We start from the raw sequence: 17,366 nt of genomic DNA on the forward strand, positions 1-17,366 counted from the left end.
GGAGGAGGAAGGGATGCTCTTGTTCCCTGAGCCTCTGCCCATGCAGGGAAGTAGCTCCAGGTACCCACTCTGGGGATTCTGGAGGGCGAGGACAGCCCCCTTCCCGCCCTGCAGGACCTGTCCCTGTCCCACGGCCAAACCGGGGGCACCTGGGTGAGCAGGAGTTCAGAGCCCAGGTCCCTTCCCCATTAGGGCTGGGCCAGCCCCGCTCCCTCCACCGTTCCCCAGCCCTCGTGGGTACAAGCTGGGTCCCCCGAGGGGAGACCCCGGGCTTGGCACCGCACCCATCCCGCCATCAGCACCTGCCCACGGCAGGGGACGGGGCTGAGGGTGCAGCCTTTTCTTCCCTGCTCCTCTTCCCGTCCCATCCCCATCCCTTCCCTGTCCGCGCTCCCTGCCCCGTGCCCGGCTGGCAGGCGGGCGCTGTGCCTCAGCCAACTCCCGAATGCCACAGGAAGATGGCTCTCCTTCTCCTGCCTGTTCTGCCGCCTCCGCTCCCCAGACAGGCTGTTCCTGAATGCGAGAGGAAATTGCTAAGGAGATAATTAAGTAGCCAATTAATTAGCTAATGATTAATGGAAGCATCCTGCGGAGGCAGCTCCGCAGCCACCCTGGCCAGGTGTTGCCGGGATGTGTCACTCCCGGTGCGGTTACAGCTTCCCGGTGTGCGGGGCGGGCGGCACCGGGACCCCGCTGCTCTGCCCCGCCGGTGACATGCCGGGGTGGCCGGTGACATGCCGGGGTGGCCGGTGACATGCCGGGGTGGCCCAGCATCTCCAGCCAGGAGCCGGCGGGCTGTGGCGCAGAGCCGCACACGGACGCTCGCTGCCGGCGCTGCTCGAGCCACGGGTTTATTTTGCCGGCAGGTCCGGCAGAAAGGAGTGCAGGATCGTGCCCCGCCCGGCGGGCCCGGGCACGGTGCCAGGGCCGCGGCGGCAGCCGGGAGCTAGGAGAGCACGGCGAGGAGCAAGGCCAGTGCCAGCGCCGGTGCCAGGGCTGCCGGCGGGGGCCGGGCGGTGCCAGCGCCGTTGGAGTACCCGTAGCTGGTTCTGCACGACCCCTCCAGCTCCTCGAAGGCGATGGGGGTCTCGTGGGCAGCCGTGCCCTGCAGGCTCCTCTTCACCTGCGTGGGGACAGGGTGGGGTCCCGCTGAGAGGGGCAGTGCCCGTCCGCACGGAGCCCCTGCCACCCCGTGCTTCCCTGTGCCACCATCCCACACACATCCCGGTGCCCCGTGTGTTCCCGTGCCTCCCCGTGTCCCCATGAATTCCTGAGTGCCACATGCCCTGATGTTCCACCTATGGCTGCTGCCCTAAGTGTCCCTGTGCCATGTGTCCCCGTGTCCCATACATGCCCATTCCCGATGCTCCCAGTGCCACTTGTGTCCCCTGCCCTGTACCTCCCTGTGCCCCGTGCTTCCCATGTCCTGCTCACCTCCTCCACTCTGCTGAACACCCGGAGCAGGTTCTCAGCCAGGGCTCCCTTCACCTCCTCCTCCGTCCAGTTCCTCGCCAGCAGCTCGGCCACCAGTGCAGGATACTTGGAGACATCCTCCAGGCCAGTGGGGACCCTGTGCCACCCCACAACCCAGAGCTCAGCCACCCCCAGCACCCCCAGCTGCCCACACAGGGTGCAGGGGGAGAACACCCCTGCCCCTCACAGTGGGGACACACTGTCCCATCCCGTCCCATCCCATCCCATCCCATCCCATCCCATCCCATCCCATCCCATCCCATCCCATCCCATCCCATCCCATCCCATCCCATCCCATCCCATCCCATCCCATCCCATCCCATCCCATCCCATCCCACACTATCACCCCCTTTACCCCGTGACCCCGTCGTAGTCCCCCCCGAAGCCGACAGCCTGGGCACCAGCCACCTTCTTCACATGGTCCATGTGGTCTGTGGGGGGGACACCGGGGTGAGCAGGGCAGGGGGGGTCACTGCCACCCCCAGCCACCTGGGCACCCCCTCACCTGCCACGTCGGACAGCTTGGCCTTGTCACTGCAGGTCACGTAGGCGTTGTAGAAGTTGACCATCACCAAGCTGCCCGTGGAGGCCTGGGGGGGAACAGCTCTGAGCCCCGAGCCCCCCAGAGCCCCCCAAACCCCCCAGTGTCCCTGCCCTGCGCCCCCACGCTCACCACCAGCTGCAGCACGTCGTCGGGCACGTTGCGGCGGTGCTGGCAGATGCTGTAGGCAGAGGAGTGGCTGAAGATGACGGGGGCCTTGGAGATGTTCAGCACCACCTTCATTGTGTCCACTGAGACGTGGGCCAGGTCCACCATCATGCCCAGGCGGTTCATCTCCTCCACCACCATCTGCAGGGACAGGGGACAGGGCTGGGAGGCTGGGGGGTGCACGGGAGGGGTCCCCTCTGGGGATGTCTGGAGCTGCTTGGGTGGCTTTTGGCTGTGGGACAGAGGGATGGATGGATGGATGGATGGATGGATGGATGGATGGATGGATGGATGGATGGATGGATGGATGGATGGATGGATGGATGGATGGATGGATGGATGGATGGATGGATGCATGGATGGATGGATGGATGGATGGATGGATGGATGGATGGATGGATGGATGGATGGATGGATGGATGGATGGATGGAACACTGCACCCAGCATGGGGCCAGTGGGTGCCAGTACCACATTCCTCCAATGCCACTGCTCCTGGACACCACTGCTGATGCTATTCCTCACCTTCCCAAAGGGTGAGAGGCCGTGGTGCACAGGTTTTTCATCGTCGGTGTCCACCAGCCAGTTGTCAGCCCTGCAGAGCAGGGAGAGCATCAGAGTGGCCACACCTCCGACCACATCCCCCCGTGCCAGCGCTGCCACCCTCAGTGCCCCCGGGGGTCCTACCAGGGGGTGTTGCAGCTGTGGGTGAGGGTCATGTAGCGGGCGCCCAGGCGGTAGAGGGTGCGCAGGACGCCCAGGCTGCTGTCGATGGAGTGGCCGCCCTCCACCCCGATGAGGCTGGCCACCTTCCCGCTCCGGAACGCCTCCCGGATACCTGCGGGAGGGCGGGGACATCAGCCGGGGCGGGCAGGTCCCTCGGCACCCCCGCGGTGCCCGTCCCCGTGCCCGCTCACCGCTGCTGTCGGTGACACAGGCGAAGGTCTCTGGGTAGAGGTCACACATGCGCTGCACCACGTCCATCTGCTCCAGCGTGCGCCTCACCGCGTCCTTGTTCTGCGTCTCGCAGGGCACGTACACCGACCAGAACTGCCGGGGGACCCCGTCAGCGTGGGCACCCCGTCAGCGTGGGCACCCCGTCAGCGTGGGCACCCCGCCAGCACGGGCACCCCGTCAGCACAGGCACCCCGTCAGCACGGGCACCCCGTCAGCCCGGGCACCCCGTCAGCGTGGGCACCCCGTCAGCACAGGCACCCCGTCAGCACGGGCACCCCGTCAGCACAGGCACCCCGTCAGCGTGGGCACCCCGTCAGCGTGGGCACCCCATCAGCACGGGCACCCCGTCAGCCCGGGCACCCCGTCAGCGTGGGCACCCCGTCAGCCCGGGCACCCCGTCAGCCCGGGCACCCTGTCAGCGTGGGCACTGCCTGCCCCGCTTCACACCCCACTGCCCACCCCGCTGCCTACCCCGCTGCCCAGCCCCGTGTCTCTGCCAGTCCTGGTGCTGTCCCAAGAGCCCCAGTGCCCACCCTGGTGCTCTCCCTGGTGCCCCTGCCCTCCCCGGAGCCCTCCCTGGTGCTCCCACCTGCCCGCCCACGTGCCCCTGGCGCAGTTTGGGGATGTTGGTGTGGGTGTCCTTCAGCAGGGTCAGGTTGGCTGCTGGCAGCCTCAGCTGGTTGTTGAACTTCCGAAGGAGCTGCCAGGGCAGGTCGTTGTGCCTGGGCAGGGACAGGGTGGGCACTGAGGAGTGGCCTCACCCTCTGCCCACTCGCCCTCAGGCTGCCCACCCCCCTGGCTGGCCACACACACAGTCCCCTCATCTGGCTTTCATTCCATCCATCCATCCATCCATCCATCCATCCATCCATCCATCCATCCATCCATCCATCCATCCATCCATCCATCCATCCTCCACCCCCTCAGTCCCTCTGTCCACCCACATCTCCCCCCAGCCAAAAGCCACCCAAGCAGTTCCAGCAGGAACTGGGGACAGACCACTCCCAGGGGACAGTGCCATGTGGGACCTCCCCGGAGGACCCTCCCCTGCACCTTTCCAACCCATCATCACCCTCACATCCAGGGGAGCCAGCCCAACATCCCTTCGACAGGAGTGTCACCGCAGGGACATCCTGGCACGCACATCCCACACCCAGCGGTGCCGCTGGGGAAGTGGCAGGGTCCGGGCTGGGTGCCACTTCCTGCTCCTGTCACAGTCCCACATCCCCCGGCTCCTGTCACAGTCCCACATCCCCCGGCTCCCCCTGCCCTGCTCCCTGTTCCAGCAGCACAGCGCTGTTCCACAAGGGAGGGCTGCAGGGAAGCGGAGCCTCCTGAGGGTCCCGAGAAGGTACCAGGGACATCATCAGGACCGAGCAGGAACTTCCCCCAGGGCAGCCTAACCCCGGCTTCCCGTACCCTGCCCACTCCCGCCGGGCTGCGGCGCCGGGGATCCCCTCAGTGCACTGACGGTCCCACGGGATCCCCGGGAAAGCTGTCCCCTGTTCCCGCACAGCCCTGGGGTGCCTGGCACGGGGATCCCCTGGGAAAGCTGTCCCCTGTCCCCACACAGCCCTGGGGTGCCTGGCACGGGGATCCCCTGGGAAAGCTGTCCCCTGTTCCCGCACAGCTCTGGGGTGCCCGGCCCCGGAATCCCCCAGCGGGCTGTCCCAGCAGGGTTTCCCAGCTGGGGTTTTCCCACCGAGAGGCAGCAGCCGGGCACGCTGCGGGGCCAGGTGACCTTTGCTCACCCATCGATGACCGGCGTGGTGCTCATGATGCGCTCGGCCTCCTCCAGGTGCTGCTGTCCAGTGCTGGGCAGTGCCAGCGCCAGCACCAGCACCCACACGCTCCCGCCTGGCATCTCCTGCTGGGTGCTGCTGGGGACAAGGGGGGACCTGCCACCACCGTGAGAGCACACGCACTGGGATGGCTGCCCCGCGCTCCTCCGTCCCCTCCCGCCGTCAATGAATAACCAGGAGCGCGGCGTTACCCCTCCCTGGCTGCCCTGTGCCCGCTTGGCAGTGCCAGGGCTCTGCGGCCTCCCCCAGCCCAGCCCCGGTGGCCGTGCCGTGCCTCGGCCTCTCCTCCGAGCCGCGGGGACGCTCCCAATCCGTCTAATGAAGCCCAGATTTTTTTGGGTTGGGAAAGTGCCAGTCCCATCCGCGTCTCAGCCGCCCCGGCATCCCCAGTTCAGCGCTGGCACCCCCGGTATCCCCGGCACCCCCAGCATCCCTGGCCCCGCTCACCCCGGCCCGGGACACTTGGGCAGTCCCTGCCTGCGACGGCTGTGAATTAACTTTTCCGGCTTGCGTGCGGTGACGGGGCTGGGATGGGCTCCGGCCACCCCAGAGCCACCCCCGCCACGGCGCCGGAGCAGCCGCATGCCCGGGGGCAAGGAGCCGGGGTGGCACGGCCGGGCTGTGGGGCCGCTGCTGCTCCTCCGTGTGCGCCTGGATTCCCCACACTCCGGTCCCGCCGCAGCGTCCCGAGGGGAAGCTGAGGCACCGCCATCCTGCGGGTGCTGCGCATCCCTGCTGGCTCCAGCTGCGGGGTCCCTCCCAGCAAGGGCCTTGGTGGCGCTTCTGGGAATGGCATGGAGCCGCGTGGAGATGGCCGGTCCGGCTGGACACCTCATGCTGGGGTGTGCCGGGACGGGAACCCGCTCCTCCGGTGCCAGCCGCGGGGAGCTCGGGGTGGGGACGGTGTGGGGATGGCATCCCTCGGCCTTCCCGGCCCCTGCCCGAGGCGACGCGGCCCCCGCGTTTCTCCCGGCTGCGGCGGTGGGTCTGGGACTCCCATCCCACCCATCCTCTCCCACCCCATCCCGGGTGTCTCCAGCCCCTGCCAGCAGCGCTCTCCCGGCGATGGCCCCAGCGCGGATTCCCGGCTCCCCGGCAGGAATGCGCCGGGAGGTTCCGGCCCCCCGCCCGCCGGGGCCGCTTCCTCTTTCAGCGCTATTTAAGCGGCTCCCGGCGCGTCCCACCCGGCGGGGCCATGGAGCGCATGGAGGTGACCGAGACCTTTGCGGGCATCGCCCTGCCCGGCCACCTCCACACCCAGGAGTCCCTCGGCTTCGCCGCCGCCTTCACCTTCCGCCCCACCGACGTGCTGATCGCCACCTACCCCAAATCGGGTGAGGGGATGGGGGGACACGGGGACAGCGTGGGGACGCGGCGGGACGGGGCTGGGACCCCGGGCTGGAGGGGGGAGCTCTCCCGGAGCTGCCGGGGGCCTGGGAGACACCCGGACCTGGTCCCCGCGGCCACCCTTTGGCACAGCACGGGGACCCCTGGCCAGGAGGACGTGCCCCGAGCCCCTGTCCTGCTGCCGTACTGTCCCCAGCCGCAGACTGGTGTCCCTGGGGGCTCAGGGAGGGGGGACACGGCACTGCCACCGCAGCCGCTGGTACAGGAGGGGTCGGGATGGGACGGGACAGGACGGGACAGGCTGAGCCGTGCCTTGCTGCGCCAATCCGTGCTACCCGTGCCAGCGTAGTGCCAATCCGTGCTGCGCCCTACAATGCCATGATGCGCCGTGGCCCTGCCCTGACACCCACCTCTGCAGGCACCACCTGGATGCAGGAGATCCTGACGCTGCTCTTCAGCCTCGGCGACGCCCGCCCAGCCAAGACCATTCCCAACTGGGAGAGGGCGCCGTGGCTGGAGCAGATCTACTGCAGGGAGGCTCTGCGGGACACCGGGGGCCCGCGGCTCCTCACCACCCACCTGCCCGCCCACGTGCTGGCCCCTGCCCTGCAGCGCAGCAAGGCCAAGGTGAGAGGGGTCCCCAGCGCTCTGGGGGTCCCTGCGGGGACGTCCCATTCACGGGGCTTCCCAAAACCGGGGAAAAGCCGGGGGATTTCTGAGCGGGGTGCAGGGGAATCCCCCTGGCTGCGGGGGTGACACTGCGTCCCTCCAGGTGATCTACGTGGCCAGGAACCCCAAAGACGTCGCTGTCTCCTTCTACCACTTCCACCACCTGGCCAAGTTCCTGCCCGACCCCAGCTCCTTCGATGCCTTCCTGACGCAATTCCTCGAGGGCACAGGTAGGGACTGGGGGAGTCTGGGGGGGGACGGGGACCGAGCCTCAGGGCCCCCCACCACCCCTCGCCTCCCCCCAGTGCACTACGGCTCCTGGTTTGACCACGTCAAGGGCTGGCTGGGCCAGCGGCACCTCCTGGACATCCTGTACGTCACCTACGAGGAGCTGCACCAGGTGAGCCCCGCCGCGTCCCCGTCCCGTCCCCGTCCCTGTCCCCGGTGCCCGGTGCTGACCGTGCTCCCGCCGCAGGACCTGCGGGGCACGGCGCAGCGCCTCAGCAGCTTCCTGGGGTGCCCGCTGGCACCGGGCACGCTGGCGGCCCTGGAGCAGCACTGCAGCTTCTCCGCCATGCGGGACAACGCCATGGCCAACTACTCGCTGATCCCCGCCGAGATCATGGACCACAGCCAGGGCCGCTTCATGCGCAAAGGTGAGCGGCATGGCCCGGGGGCCCGGGGCACGGCGGGGGCCCGGGGGGGCAGGGACCCTGACTGCCTGTCCCCTCTGTCCCTCAGGGGTGGTGGGGGACTGGCGCAGCCACTTCTCGCCCGAGCAAAACGCCCTCTTCAACCGGCGCTACCAGGAGGAGATGGGGGACACGGAGCTGCCCTCGCAGTGGCCCATGGCCTGAAGGAGCCGGGCTTTGGGGGGACGCTGAGCCCTCGCCTGCCGACAACCACCACACGGAGACCCTGCGGGCGAGGGGCCCCCTCCAAACACCCCCTGTGTCACCCCCCCGGGGCTGGGGGACCAGGCACGTCCCTCCTCCCTGGGGGTGGGGAGCTTTTCCGGCCGTGCATTGTGGCCGTCCCGTGGCCTTGCTCCACCCGGCCAGGGGCTGTGGCCGTGACCCCTCTTTCCGCCCATCCCGCCCTGCAGAAATAAATATTTATTGCTGTTCCCAGGCAGACAGCTATTCCCACGGGAGAGAGGCGGGAAGCCGCGGGAAGAGCCGCTGTTATCAGGATCACATCGGGGTGGGGACGCATCCCCGGGGACCTCATTAACGGCCGGGGGCAATGACCGGGGGGGCAGCACGGGCCGGGGCGGGGTCACAGCGTGCCGACGGGGCTTGCCAGCGCAGCTCGTGGCACGGAGCGGGCTCCTTCGGCAGGACCCAGGACCCTCCCTCCCTGGAGTCTCCCTCCCAGCGGATCCCCTTCCAGCGCCCCTTGCCCCGACTATCCCGGCTGGATGTCCCCCCTGCCCATCTCCCCTGCTGGGGTGTTTGCACCGAGGGGCTCGTTCCCCCCGCCGCACCCTGGGCTCTCCCAGGCAGGCAGCAGCCCGAGCGCCCAGCCCTTCTCCTGCCACGCTGCACGGAATTGCTCCGTGGAGCAGAGGCTCAGTCAGTAATTAACTGGCTTCCTTACCCGGCCCCTGCAGGGTGAGCAGGGTGGGGGCTTGGCCCTGGCACCCCCAGGAGCCCTGGCCAGGCCTGGCTGAGAGGGGGGAGCTGGTGAGACCCTCCTTGGGCTCTGTGGCACTGTGGGACGGTGGCACCAGTGTCCTGCCACTCCTGTTCCCTCTGCTAGCCCTGTCAACCCTGCCGCCTCTGCCAGGCCCTCCTGCCGGCGGGGACAACCCAGCGCGGCGTCTCTGGACACTGCCAGCCCCGTGGAGTCCCTCTGCACCCACCCTGGGGTCCCCCTCAGTCCCCATGGGTTGGGGTGCCGGGGCAGCCCGCGCCAGAACTGGCCCCTGCTGCAGCAGGTTTGGGTTTCCACGGCAACAGCCGGGATCCCGCCTTGAAGGGATGAATCAGGAGCTATAAATAGGGGATGAATGGGGGTGCAGGTACCGCGCCCCTGCCCGTGCCTTGCGCTGCCAGCAGCGCCCAAGGGCCAGCAGAGCTGTCCCGGAGAGCGACACCCACGTGGGGCCAGCCTGGCACCTGCACCCAGGGACATGGCAGCACCCTGGAGCCCAGCTCAGTGGCACCTGCACATCAGCTCTCAGGTGGTCCCTACCCCATGAGGGTGTGCCAGGCCCCAGTTTCAGTCCCTGTGGTGGCCTTGGGCACACCATGGCCCCTGGGCATGCCACCTTGCCAGGAGCATCTGCTGGCACCGTGCTGGCAGCATCAGCACACAGCACGTGGCAGGAGAGTGGCACAGTGCCCGGCACGTGGCACAGCACAATGCATGGCACATGGCACAGGGGACATGGCACAAGAAACGTGGCACCTGGCACAGGGCACATGGCAGACGGAACCTGGCACGAGGAACGTGGCACCTGGCACAGGGCACACGGAACGTGTCACATGACAAATGGCACAGAGCACGTGACAAATAGCACATGGCACGGGGAACATGACAAGGCACACAGCATGTGGCACATGACAGTGCACATGTCACATGGAACAGACACCCAGTATGGCACACTGCATGACACATGGCAGAGCATGTAGCACACACAGCATGTGGCACGTGGAACAGACACGTGGGACACGGCACATGGGACATGACAGAGTCCGTGTCCATGCAGAGGCGGTGCATGGCCCATGGCCCACGGCACGTGGCACAGGATACACACACAGAGCACATGCATGGCCCTGGGAACACAGCTGGGGACACGGTGCACGGGGTGTGGCACATACAGGGCACAGCACATGGCACAGGGCACACAGGGCACACAGCCCATGGCACACAGCCCAGGGCACACGGCACACAGGGCACACGGCACACAGGGCACACAGCCCAGGGCACATGGCACATGGCAGCACAGGGCACACGACACACAGCCCATGGCACACAGCACGTGGCAGTGGCCGTGTGCCGGGCAGCAGGGCTCGCTCCGTGTCCGCCTCTCCCCGCTCCGTGCCCTGGATTCGGGGCCGCTCACAGCGGGGTGAGCTCCCGCCCTGGCACATCAAAGCCGCGGCTGCTCCGGCGCTCCCGGCACGCTGCCGGCCACGGACTCCCAAAAAGTGGGGGCTGGGACTGCCCTCGGCTCTTGTCACCGGCTGGGGCAGCACGGTGTCGCCGTGAGGGGACACGGCAGCATCCAGGAGCTGCCAGCCTCCCCACCACGAGTGACCCCCGAGGGGGGGGGTCGCACCCAGAGAGCAGGAGGAGGGGCACAGGGGTGGTGCTTTATTGGGGGGATCATGCAGCCTCCAAAGATCACAGTGACAGAGAAGCGGGGGCCGAGGGGACAGCAGGGCTGGGTGGGGGCCAAGGGCACAGACCACCGGGAGCGAGCAGTGCTGGGGGTGTCCTGCACCGGGGGGCCGGGACTTGCCCCATGTCCCAGCCGGGGGGGCTGTGGCAGGGCAGGGCCAGGCGGGGACCCCGTGTGTCCCCAGGCCACACCGGGACAGGGGGGGTCTCACTGGGGCACGTTGAGATGGGGCTGAGGGCCTTCACTGGGGCAACCAAAGCTGGGGGGCACTGGGGGTGTCTCACAGGGGGAACTGAGCCTGGAGTCGGGGGCTCGGGGTCCCTCACTGCGGGGAGCCGAGGCTGGGGTCGGGGGTGGGGGGCCGGGGGCAGCGCGGGGGGAAGGCCTTGTAGCTGTAGTACTCCACCACCTGCTTGGGCACCTCCGCCAGCACGCACTTGGCCAGGGCTGTGGGCGACGCCTGCAGGACATCGGGACACCGGGACACCGGGCTGAGCCGCGGGCACCGGCTCCCTGCGCCGCCAGGGGCGGAGGGGACGGGAGAGGACAGGAGGGAACAGAGAGGGAAGAGATGGATGGCAGGGGGAAAGAGGAGATGGGACGGGATGGAAAGGAGCGGGAGAGAACCGGAGGGGACAGGGGAGGACGGGAGAGGAGGGAGGGGCAGGCAGGGGCAGGCAGGACCTCGCCGCTGCCCCACTCACGTTCTTGAACTCGCGGAAAGGGACGAACTGGACGATGTCGCGCAGGACGGGCTCGCCCTTGGGGGAGCGCAGCACGCCGTCGTCCCCGTCCAGGATCTGCATGTCCGTGAAGTCGGCGTTGCCCACGCCGACGATGATGATGGACATGGGCAGGTAGGAGGCGCGGACGATGGCCTCCCGCGTGTCCGCCATGTCCGTCACCACGCCGTCGGTCAGGATCAGCAGGATGAAGTATTGCTGGGGACACAGGGATGCTCGGGGGGCTGCCCGGCCCCGAGCTCGGGGGGCTGCCCGCCCTTGGCCGGAGCAGCCACACTTGTCACGAGTGTGCAGGGTCCGAGCCCGGCCCTGGCAGGGACAGAGGGACCCACCGAGGCTTCCTTGGTCCGCTCCTCGTCGGCCGCCACACGAGCCACCTTGGAGATGATGGGAGCCACGTTGGTGGGGCCGTAGAGCTGGATTTTGGGCAGGCAGCTCTGGTAGGACTCCACGATGCCCTGGATGCCTGTGGGGTGTGCGAGGGGTGAGGGGCGTGCCAGCCATGCGTCCGGCCCCTCTGGAGCTGGACTCACCCTCACACTCATCGTTGTCGGGGTTGAAGTTGATGGCGAAGTCGTGGGAGACCTGGAGGGAGGGAGGGAGGAAGGGGAGGGGGCAGCTGGTGCACCCCCTACCACAGCCCCTGGCACCTGCCAAGCCCCACCAGTGCCACAGCCGAGGGTACCCAGAGGGACGAGCACATCCCTGGGGTCCCACAGACCCCCTCACCTCGTACTTGGGGGGGATCCTGGCACCAAAGCCCAGAGCTGAGAATTTCTTATCGCTGCAAAGGACGGGGTGTGAGGAGCTCTGGTGCCAGCACTGAGTGCCTGTCACCAGCAGATCTCACCCCGAGGTGGATGTCACCAGAGCGTGTGGCGCTGGGGGACCTGCCAGAGCCACCAACCTGTCATAGTCCTGGCAGATTTCACCCACAGCCACCAGAGCCTTGAGGTACTCGTTGGGCTGGTAGGGGTTGATGTAGTGCAGGGAGCAGCTGTTCCGGGGGTCCCCGTTGGAGGCCGTGAAGTCGATGGCCACCTGGTGGGAACAGTGGCGGTCGCCCAGGGTGAGCAGGGCCACCGGGGTGTCCCTGCTGGGTGGGGAGGGGACACTGCTCACCGTGAAATGGATCTGGCAGCCGCCCATGATGTAATCCAGGAAGGAGTAAACCCTGTGGATCTTCCAGAGGGACCTGTGTCAAGCGGCCGTGCCCCACGCTGGCCCATGGAGCCTGGCACGGCTCAGCACAGCCTGGCACGGCCTGGCACAGCTCCCAGGAGCTCACCTTCAGGTCCAGCAGCACCACGACCCCAGAATTCTTGTAGTTGCGCTTCTTGATCTTGTACTTGGGGTTCATGCAGTCCCACTGCACCTGTGGCACCGGTACCCGTGCTGCATGCGGCCCCCCCGGCGCACAGCCCAGCCCGGGCACCCCTCCCGGTGCCACCCTGCCCTGTGGGGACCCCACAGCCCCAGAACGTTGTGTCCCTGCACCCCCACAGCCCCAGGGTGCAGCTGCCTTCCCCCACTGCCAGCCACCCCATCCATGACTGATTCCCCAGAAGACCCCAAACCCACCATCCCTTCCCCAAACAGGAGGGCAGAGAGAAGAAAACGATGCCAAACCCAGAGGAGAAGCTGGAAGGTGGCTGCTAGGACAGGCTCTGCTGGCAGCACACAGGGTGACCCCGGGCCATCCCCGTGTCCCCATGTCCCACCTTGTTCTCCCCCATGGCCTTCTGCATCTCCTCGAAGGTGGTGAAGAACTCCCCGATGAAGTCGTGCTTGCCCCGCGAGTCGTAGTCCCACACCACGCACTGTGAGGGGTGCGGCTCAGGGGGGCACCAGGGGGGCTCAGCCCTGTCCCCAGCGCTGAGGGGTCCCCAGCACACCCCCAGGGAAGCTGGGGTTCAGATGCCCCTAGGGCAGGAATAGAGGTCCCCATCATTCTTCCTCACCCTCAGCTTCCTCTTCTCTTCACAGCTGCAGAGCGAGTTGAGGGAGACTTTGAAGGGCTCCCAGATGGGGCTGAGGTTGTTCTTCACCACCTGCAGGATGGGGGGGAAGGCTCAGCAGGGCCGGGGAGCCCCCGGGGTGGCCGTGGGGGGCCGGGGCCCGGTGCTGCCGCAGCCCCACCTCGGTGCGGTACACCAGCTGCTCGCTGCGGTCGTCGTCGATGCGGTAGATCTCCAGGAAGGGATCTGACTTGCTGAACAGGTCCTGGGGGAGGAGGAGGAGAGAGAGCAGTGCCCACCCTGCCCTGTTTCCCCCCAGCACCCAGCTCACCTTGTCGTCCAGTTTCTTGGCGCGGAAGGCGAGCTCCACGTAGCCGTTGTTCCCCGAGATCTCCTCCGAGATGATCTGAGGAGGGTGGGTGCTCAGAGCCTGGCACAGCTTTGCCCCCCTGCCCACCACCTCCCTGTGCTGCCCGGGGAGGGGACAGGGCCCCACGTGCCTCCCCGGCACAGCAGGGACCTTCAGGATGGCCAGTAGATGCTGTTGGGGACCCTGAGCCCTCCCCACCCCCAAGAGTCCGTGCCACCCTACTGATCCAGCCCAGAGCCACCCAGATGTCCCAGTCTGACACCATCCCAGTACCCCAGTCCTGTGCCATCCATGTGTCCTGTCCGGCGTCATCCTAGGATTCCATCCCGGTGCCACCCCAGCGCCCCTGCTGAGTGTCACCCCCCAGTGTCACCCCCAGCACGGGCTCGACGCTCACCGTGATCGTGGACTTGCCCGCAAACTTCCCGTACTTGAGGAACAGCGGCTTCGTCACCCGTTTCTGCGCCACGATCTGCGAGAGCCCAGCGTTGGGGAGGGGACACGGCCGCAGGGTCCCCAGGGAGGGGTCCCCAGGCTCACCTGCCCCACGGTGCACTCCATGCCCCCCAGGAAGTCGTCGTCGTGCGTGCCCACGCCGGCCTGGCCGTGGCTGTCGTACACCTCGAAGCGCAGCTTCTGCACCTCCTCGAAGTAGTAATCGACCGTGAAGATCTTGGCGAACACGGGGTTCAGGTTGCTCTTGATCACCTCGCTGCGATCCACCTGCGAGGGGTTGGCACAGGGCCTTGGGGTGCCAGAGCTCGTGCAGGGATGTGGAATGGGGGCTGTCGTGAGGGGAGGTGAAGGGATGGGACGTGCCAGGCTGAGGGGTACAGGGATGAGGGATGGGGGAGTGAAGAATGAAGGGATAGGGGTGCAGGAACAGGGAATGCAGGGAGGGACCAGCTGTGCCCCAGTGAATGGCATTTGGAAGAGCCACTTGTGCCCCCCACAGCCTCCAGCCCTGGGTGTGGGATGCTGCTCCCACTGGGCTCCCTGTGGTCATCCCTCGGATGAACTCTCACTCTGCCTCCGGCTAAGCTTTGCCACAGCTCTGTTGGAGCAGCAGCAACGGGCTGGTGCCAGGACAAGCAGCTGTGCCCGTCCTGGGGGTCACCAGCCCCTGGCCCTCATGGCCCCAGTGGGCAGTGAGTGCTCAGCATCTCCTGGCCACGCTGGCAGCAGGTGCTGAGCAGTTCCGGAGCCTCCCCCGCACTTATCCCCGCCAGGGTTGACTCAAGGGGGCACATCCTGGCCAGGGCACCCTGCCAGCCCCTGGCCCCTGCCCACTGCCTGCTCAGTCCAGCATCATCTGTTGAGCCCACGCTGCTGCCACCCTGCCACAGCCACCCGTGTCCCTCCTGCGTGGGCACTGCCAGCCCCTCATTCTGAGGATGTGGCTGTTGGGTCCTCAGACCCTCTGGACCCAGCAGGTCCAAGCCCTGAGAGCCAGGGGCAGAGCCAGACTCATGCACCCCCTCTGGGGCACACAGGCTGGCTGGGACAGGAGTCACTCCAAAAAGTGGCTCAGGAGGGACTCTCTTGCCTCTTGGAGCCGGCTGGTGTCTGGCACAGCACAGCCTGGAGTGCAGCACAGCATGGCACAGAGCGTGGCACAGAGCACTGTGGCAGAGCCGGGTACAAGTGTCTGGCATGGCACAGCACACCGCAGCTGGCACGGCGCCCTCGTCCCCCCCTCCCCGGCTCCGCGCTGGCTCGAGCCGAGTCGATGACACGCCAAGGGATTTAGCGCTAAATCCGCCGGCTGAGCGGCCGCGATTAGAGCGGAGCCGCCGGTGCTGGCCCGGAGCTCAGCATGGGGAGGGATGGAGGGAGCCGTGCCAGCCCCAGCGCCATCCCGGGGTCTGCCAGCCCCACTGCCAGCATCAGCCCCAGTGCCAGTGCCAGCCCTCCAGCCCTGAGCCACCCCAGGGAGGGCTGAGGTGTCCCCTTGTTCCTGTCCCAGGGCAGTGGAGCCGCTCGGGAGCCACATGTGGTGGCACCGCGCCCTCCCCACTCCCCAGCGGGGATGTCAACCATCCATCCCCACTGGCTGCCGGGTGCCCCACAGTGCCCTGCCCACCCTGCCTCACACCCTGGACCCCGTTCTGCACCCTGAAACCTGTTCTGCACTGTACACCCTACTCTGCATCATCTCCTGCACCCCATCCTGAGCCCCTGCTCTGCACCTTGCACCCCATATTGAACCCAGTACCCCCTTCTGAACCCTGACCCTGTTCTGCACCCAGCAGCCCATTCTTCATTGTCTCCTGCACCCTGGTCTGACCCCTGCACCTCGTTCTCAACCCTGCAACCTGTCTTGCACCATGCACCCTACTCTGCATCATCTCCTGCAGCCCTACTCTGTACCCTGAGCCTGGTCTGAACCCTGCACCCGATTTTGCACCTAGATCCCCTTTCTGCACCCTGTACCTCATTCTCCACTGTCTCCTGTACCCTACTCTGTACCTTGTACTCTGCTCTGTACCCTGCACCCCTTTCTGCACCCTGTACCCCATTCTCTCCTGTACCCTGCTCTGTACCCTGTACTCTGCTCCCCAATAACTCCTGCACCCTGACCCCCGTTCTGCACCCTGCACCTGGCTCCCCACCATCTCCTGCAGCCCCCTACACCCCCCACCCTGTGCCCAGGTCCTGCCCTCCCCGGCTCGGTGGGTGCCAGCAGTGCCCCTTCCCCTCTCCTACCTCCATCCACTGGCCCTGGGACTGCATCAGCAGCAGGACGCAGGGGTCCGACTTGTTGAGGGTGTCGCGGTCCAGGAGGTGTTTACAGCTGACCCGCAGCTCCACCTTGGAGAGCACGGCCAGCGGGGCCTGCGGGCACGGCTCGGGCCCGTCGCCCATGCCGGCCGGGCGCGGCGGGGCGCAGGCGGCCCCGTGGGCGAAGGGCATGGGGGGCGAGCGGGGCGGCCGCTGTCAGGGAGCCGGGCAGGTGCCCGTCATGCCCGGGGCACGGCGCCCCGCGCTGCCGGGCACGGCCCCGGTGGCGGGACAGGGGTCCCGGGACACCTCCGAGGCGGGGCGGCCGTTCCCGTCCCGATGGCTCCGCGGGGCCCTGCGAGGCATCAAAGCGCAGCGGGGTGAGCGGGAGCCGGGGCACCTCGTGGCACGGCCCGGGTACCCCCGATCCCGGCCAGCACCGTGGGCACAGCTGTGCGGGGTTCACACGGTCCCGCAGGGCCGTGCCCAGCTCGGCCCCAGCCCCACCCCAGCGGTAGGATGCGTCCCGAGGGGAGGGGGGCCCTAAGTGGGGTGGGGAACCCACCCTCGAGTGCCCCGTGTGGGGCTGTGGAGTAGAAACGCCCTCCAGTCCCTGCGGGCAGCACCCCCAGCCTGGGCAGGGCTCTCCGGGGGGGAATGGGGACACCAACTCCGTGTCCGTGGCACCAGGTGACAGATTCCCCCCGTGCTGGGGACGGCGTCCATCCCGCCCTAACACGCAGCTGGGCAATGCTGCCTGACGGGGCAGCGAGGGGCTCTGCCAGTCCCGGCCCCAGTCCGGGGCTTGTCCCCACACCTGCAGGTGCTGGGGGCTCCAGGCTGGGGCAGGGACAGGGACAGACCAGCGCTTGCCCAGCTGTGCCCTCGGTGCCCAGCCCGGCCGAAGTTTCCTGGGGAAGTCATGCAGTGCCCAGGCCCTCCCCGGCACACGGCTCCGGTGCCCCGGCTCCGGTGGGCACCGTCCCCCTCCCCTGGATCGCGGGCACCCCTTGGCATCATCCACCGCTCAGTGGAGGGGACAGCGGGTCCCACCCTGCCCGTCGCCCCCTCACCTGGGTGCTGGTGGCCCGGGCTGGGGCACGGCAGGGGCTGGGTCGGGGCGTGCCGGCCGCACCGGTGTGCCCGCCGTGCCGGTGTGCCCGCCGGAGCTGCTGCCGCTGCCACCTCCACACAACTGACTCAAGCTGCAGCTCGGGAGCGGAGCCCTAAGAGGGAGATGGATGACAAGCTCCGTTAACTGCCTCGCTGC

General features: G+C 67.8%; 3 protein-coding genes across 3 annotated transcripts; 1 reads left to right on the forward strand and 2 right to left on the reverse strand.

Moving 5' to 3' along the window:
- Positions 1 to 882: 882 nt before the first annotated feature.
- On the reverse strand, positions 883 to 5,443 carry DPEP1 (dipeptidase 1). Its single transcript, XM_084214989.1, has 11 exons — positions 5,387 to 5,443; positions 4,889 to 5,014; positions 3,727 to 3,859; positions 3,098 to 3,230; positions 2,868 to 3,018; positions 2,706 to 2,775; positions 2,147 to 2,323; positions 1,979 to 2,063; positions 1,829 to 1,904; positions 1,435 to 1,570; positions 883 to 1,123 (listed from the first exon to the last, which is right to left on the reverse strand). The coding sequence occupies exons 2-11, from the start codon at positions 4,999 to 5,001 to the stop codon at positions 947 to 949; spliced, it is 1,251 nt and encodes a 416-aa protein (XP_084071115.1). The 5' UTR covers positions 5,002 to 5,014; positions 5,387 to 5,443; the 3' UTR covers positions 883 to 946.
- A 691-nt stretch (positions 5,444 to 6,134) lies between these two features.
- On the forward strand, positions 6,135 to 8,089 carry SULT2B1 (sulfotransferase family 2B member 1; the record flags this gene model as incomplete). Its single annotated transcript, XM_084215105.1, has 6 exons — positions 6,135 to 6,273; positions 6,705 to 6,913; positions 7,059 to 7,185; positions 7,261 to 7,355; positions 7,431 to 7,611; positions 7,697 to 8,089. The coding sequence occupies 6 exons, from the start codon at positions 6,135 to 6,137 to the stop codon at positions 7,810 to 7,812; spliced, it is 867 nt and encodes a 288-aa protein (XP_084071231.1). The 3' UTR covers positions 7,813 to 8,089.
- A 2,537-nt stretch (positions 8,090 to 10,626) lies between these two features.
- CPNE7 (copine 7) lies at positions 10,627 to 16,288 on the reverse strand (the record flags this gene model as incomplete). The annotated part of the gene is made up of 15 exons (XM_084215333.1): positions 10,627 to 10,764; positions 11,009 to 11,245; positions 11,380 to 11,513; positions 11,581 to 11,632; positions 11,777 to 11,831; positions 11,955 to 12,088; positions 12,170 to 12,229; positions 12,336 to 12,422; positions 12,769 to 12,867; positions 13,009 to 13,098; positions 13,187 to 13,270; positions 13,337 to 13,411; positions 13,773 to 13,847; positions 13,916 to 14,098; positions 16,082 to 16,288. The coding sequence occupies 15 exons, from the start codon at positions 16,286 to 16,288 to the stop codon at positions 10,627 to 10,629; spliced, it is 1,710 nt and encodes a 569-aa protein (XP_084071459.1).
- Positions 16,289 to 17,366: the final 1,078 nt, after the last annotated feature.

This window comes from Fringilla coelebs, assembly GCF_963513975.1.
Source record: "Fringilla coelebs genome assembly, chromosome: 14".
Classification (NCBI taxonomy): Eukaryota; Metazoa; Chordata; class Aves; order Passeriformes; family Fringillidae; genus Fringilla; species Fringilla coelebs.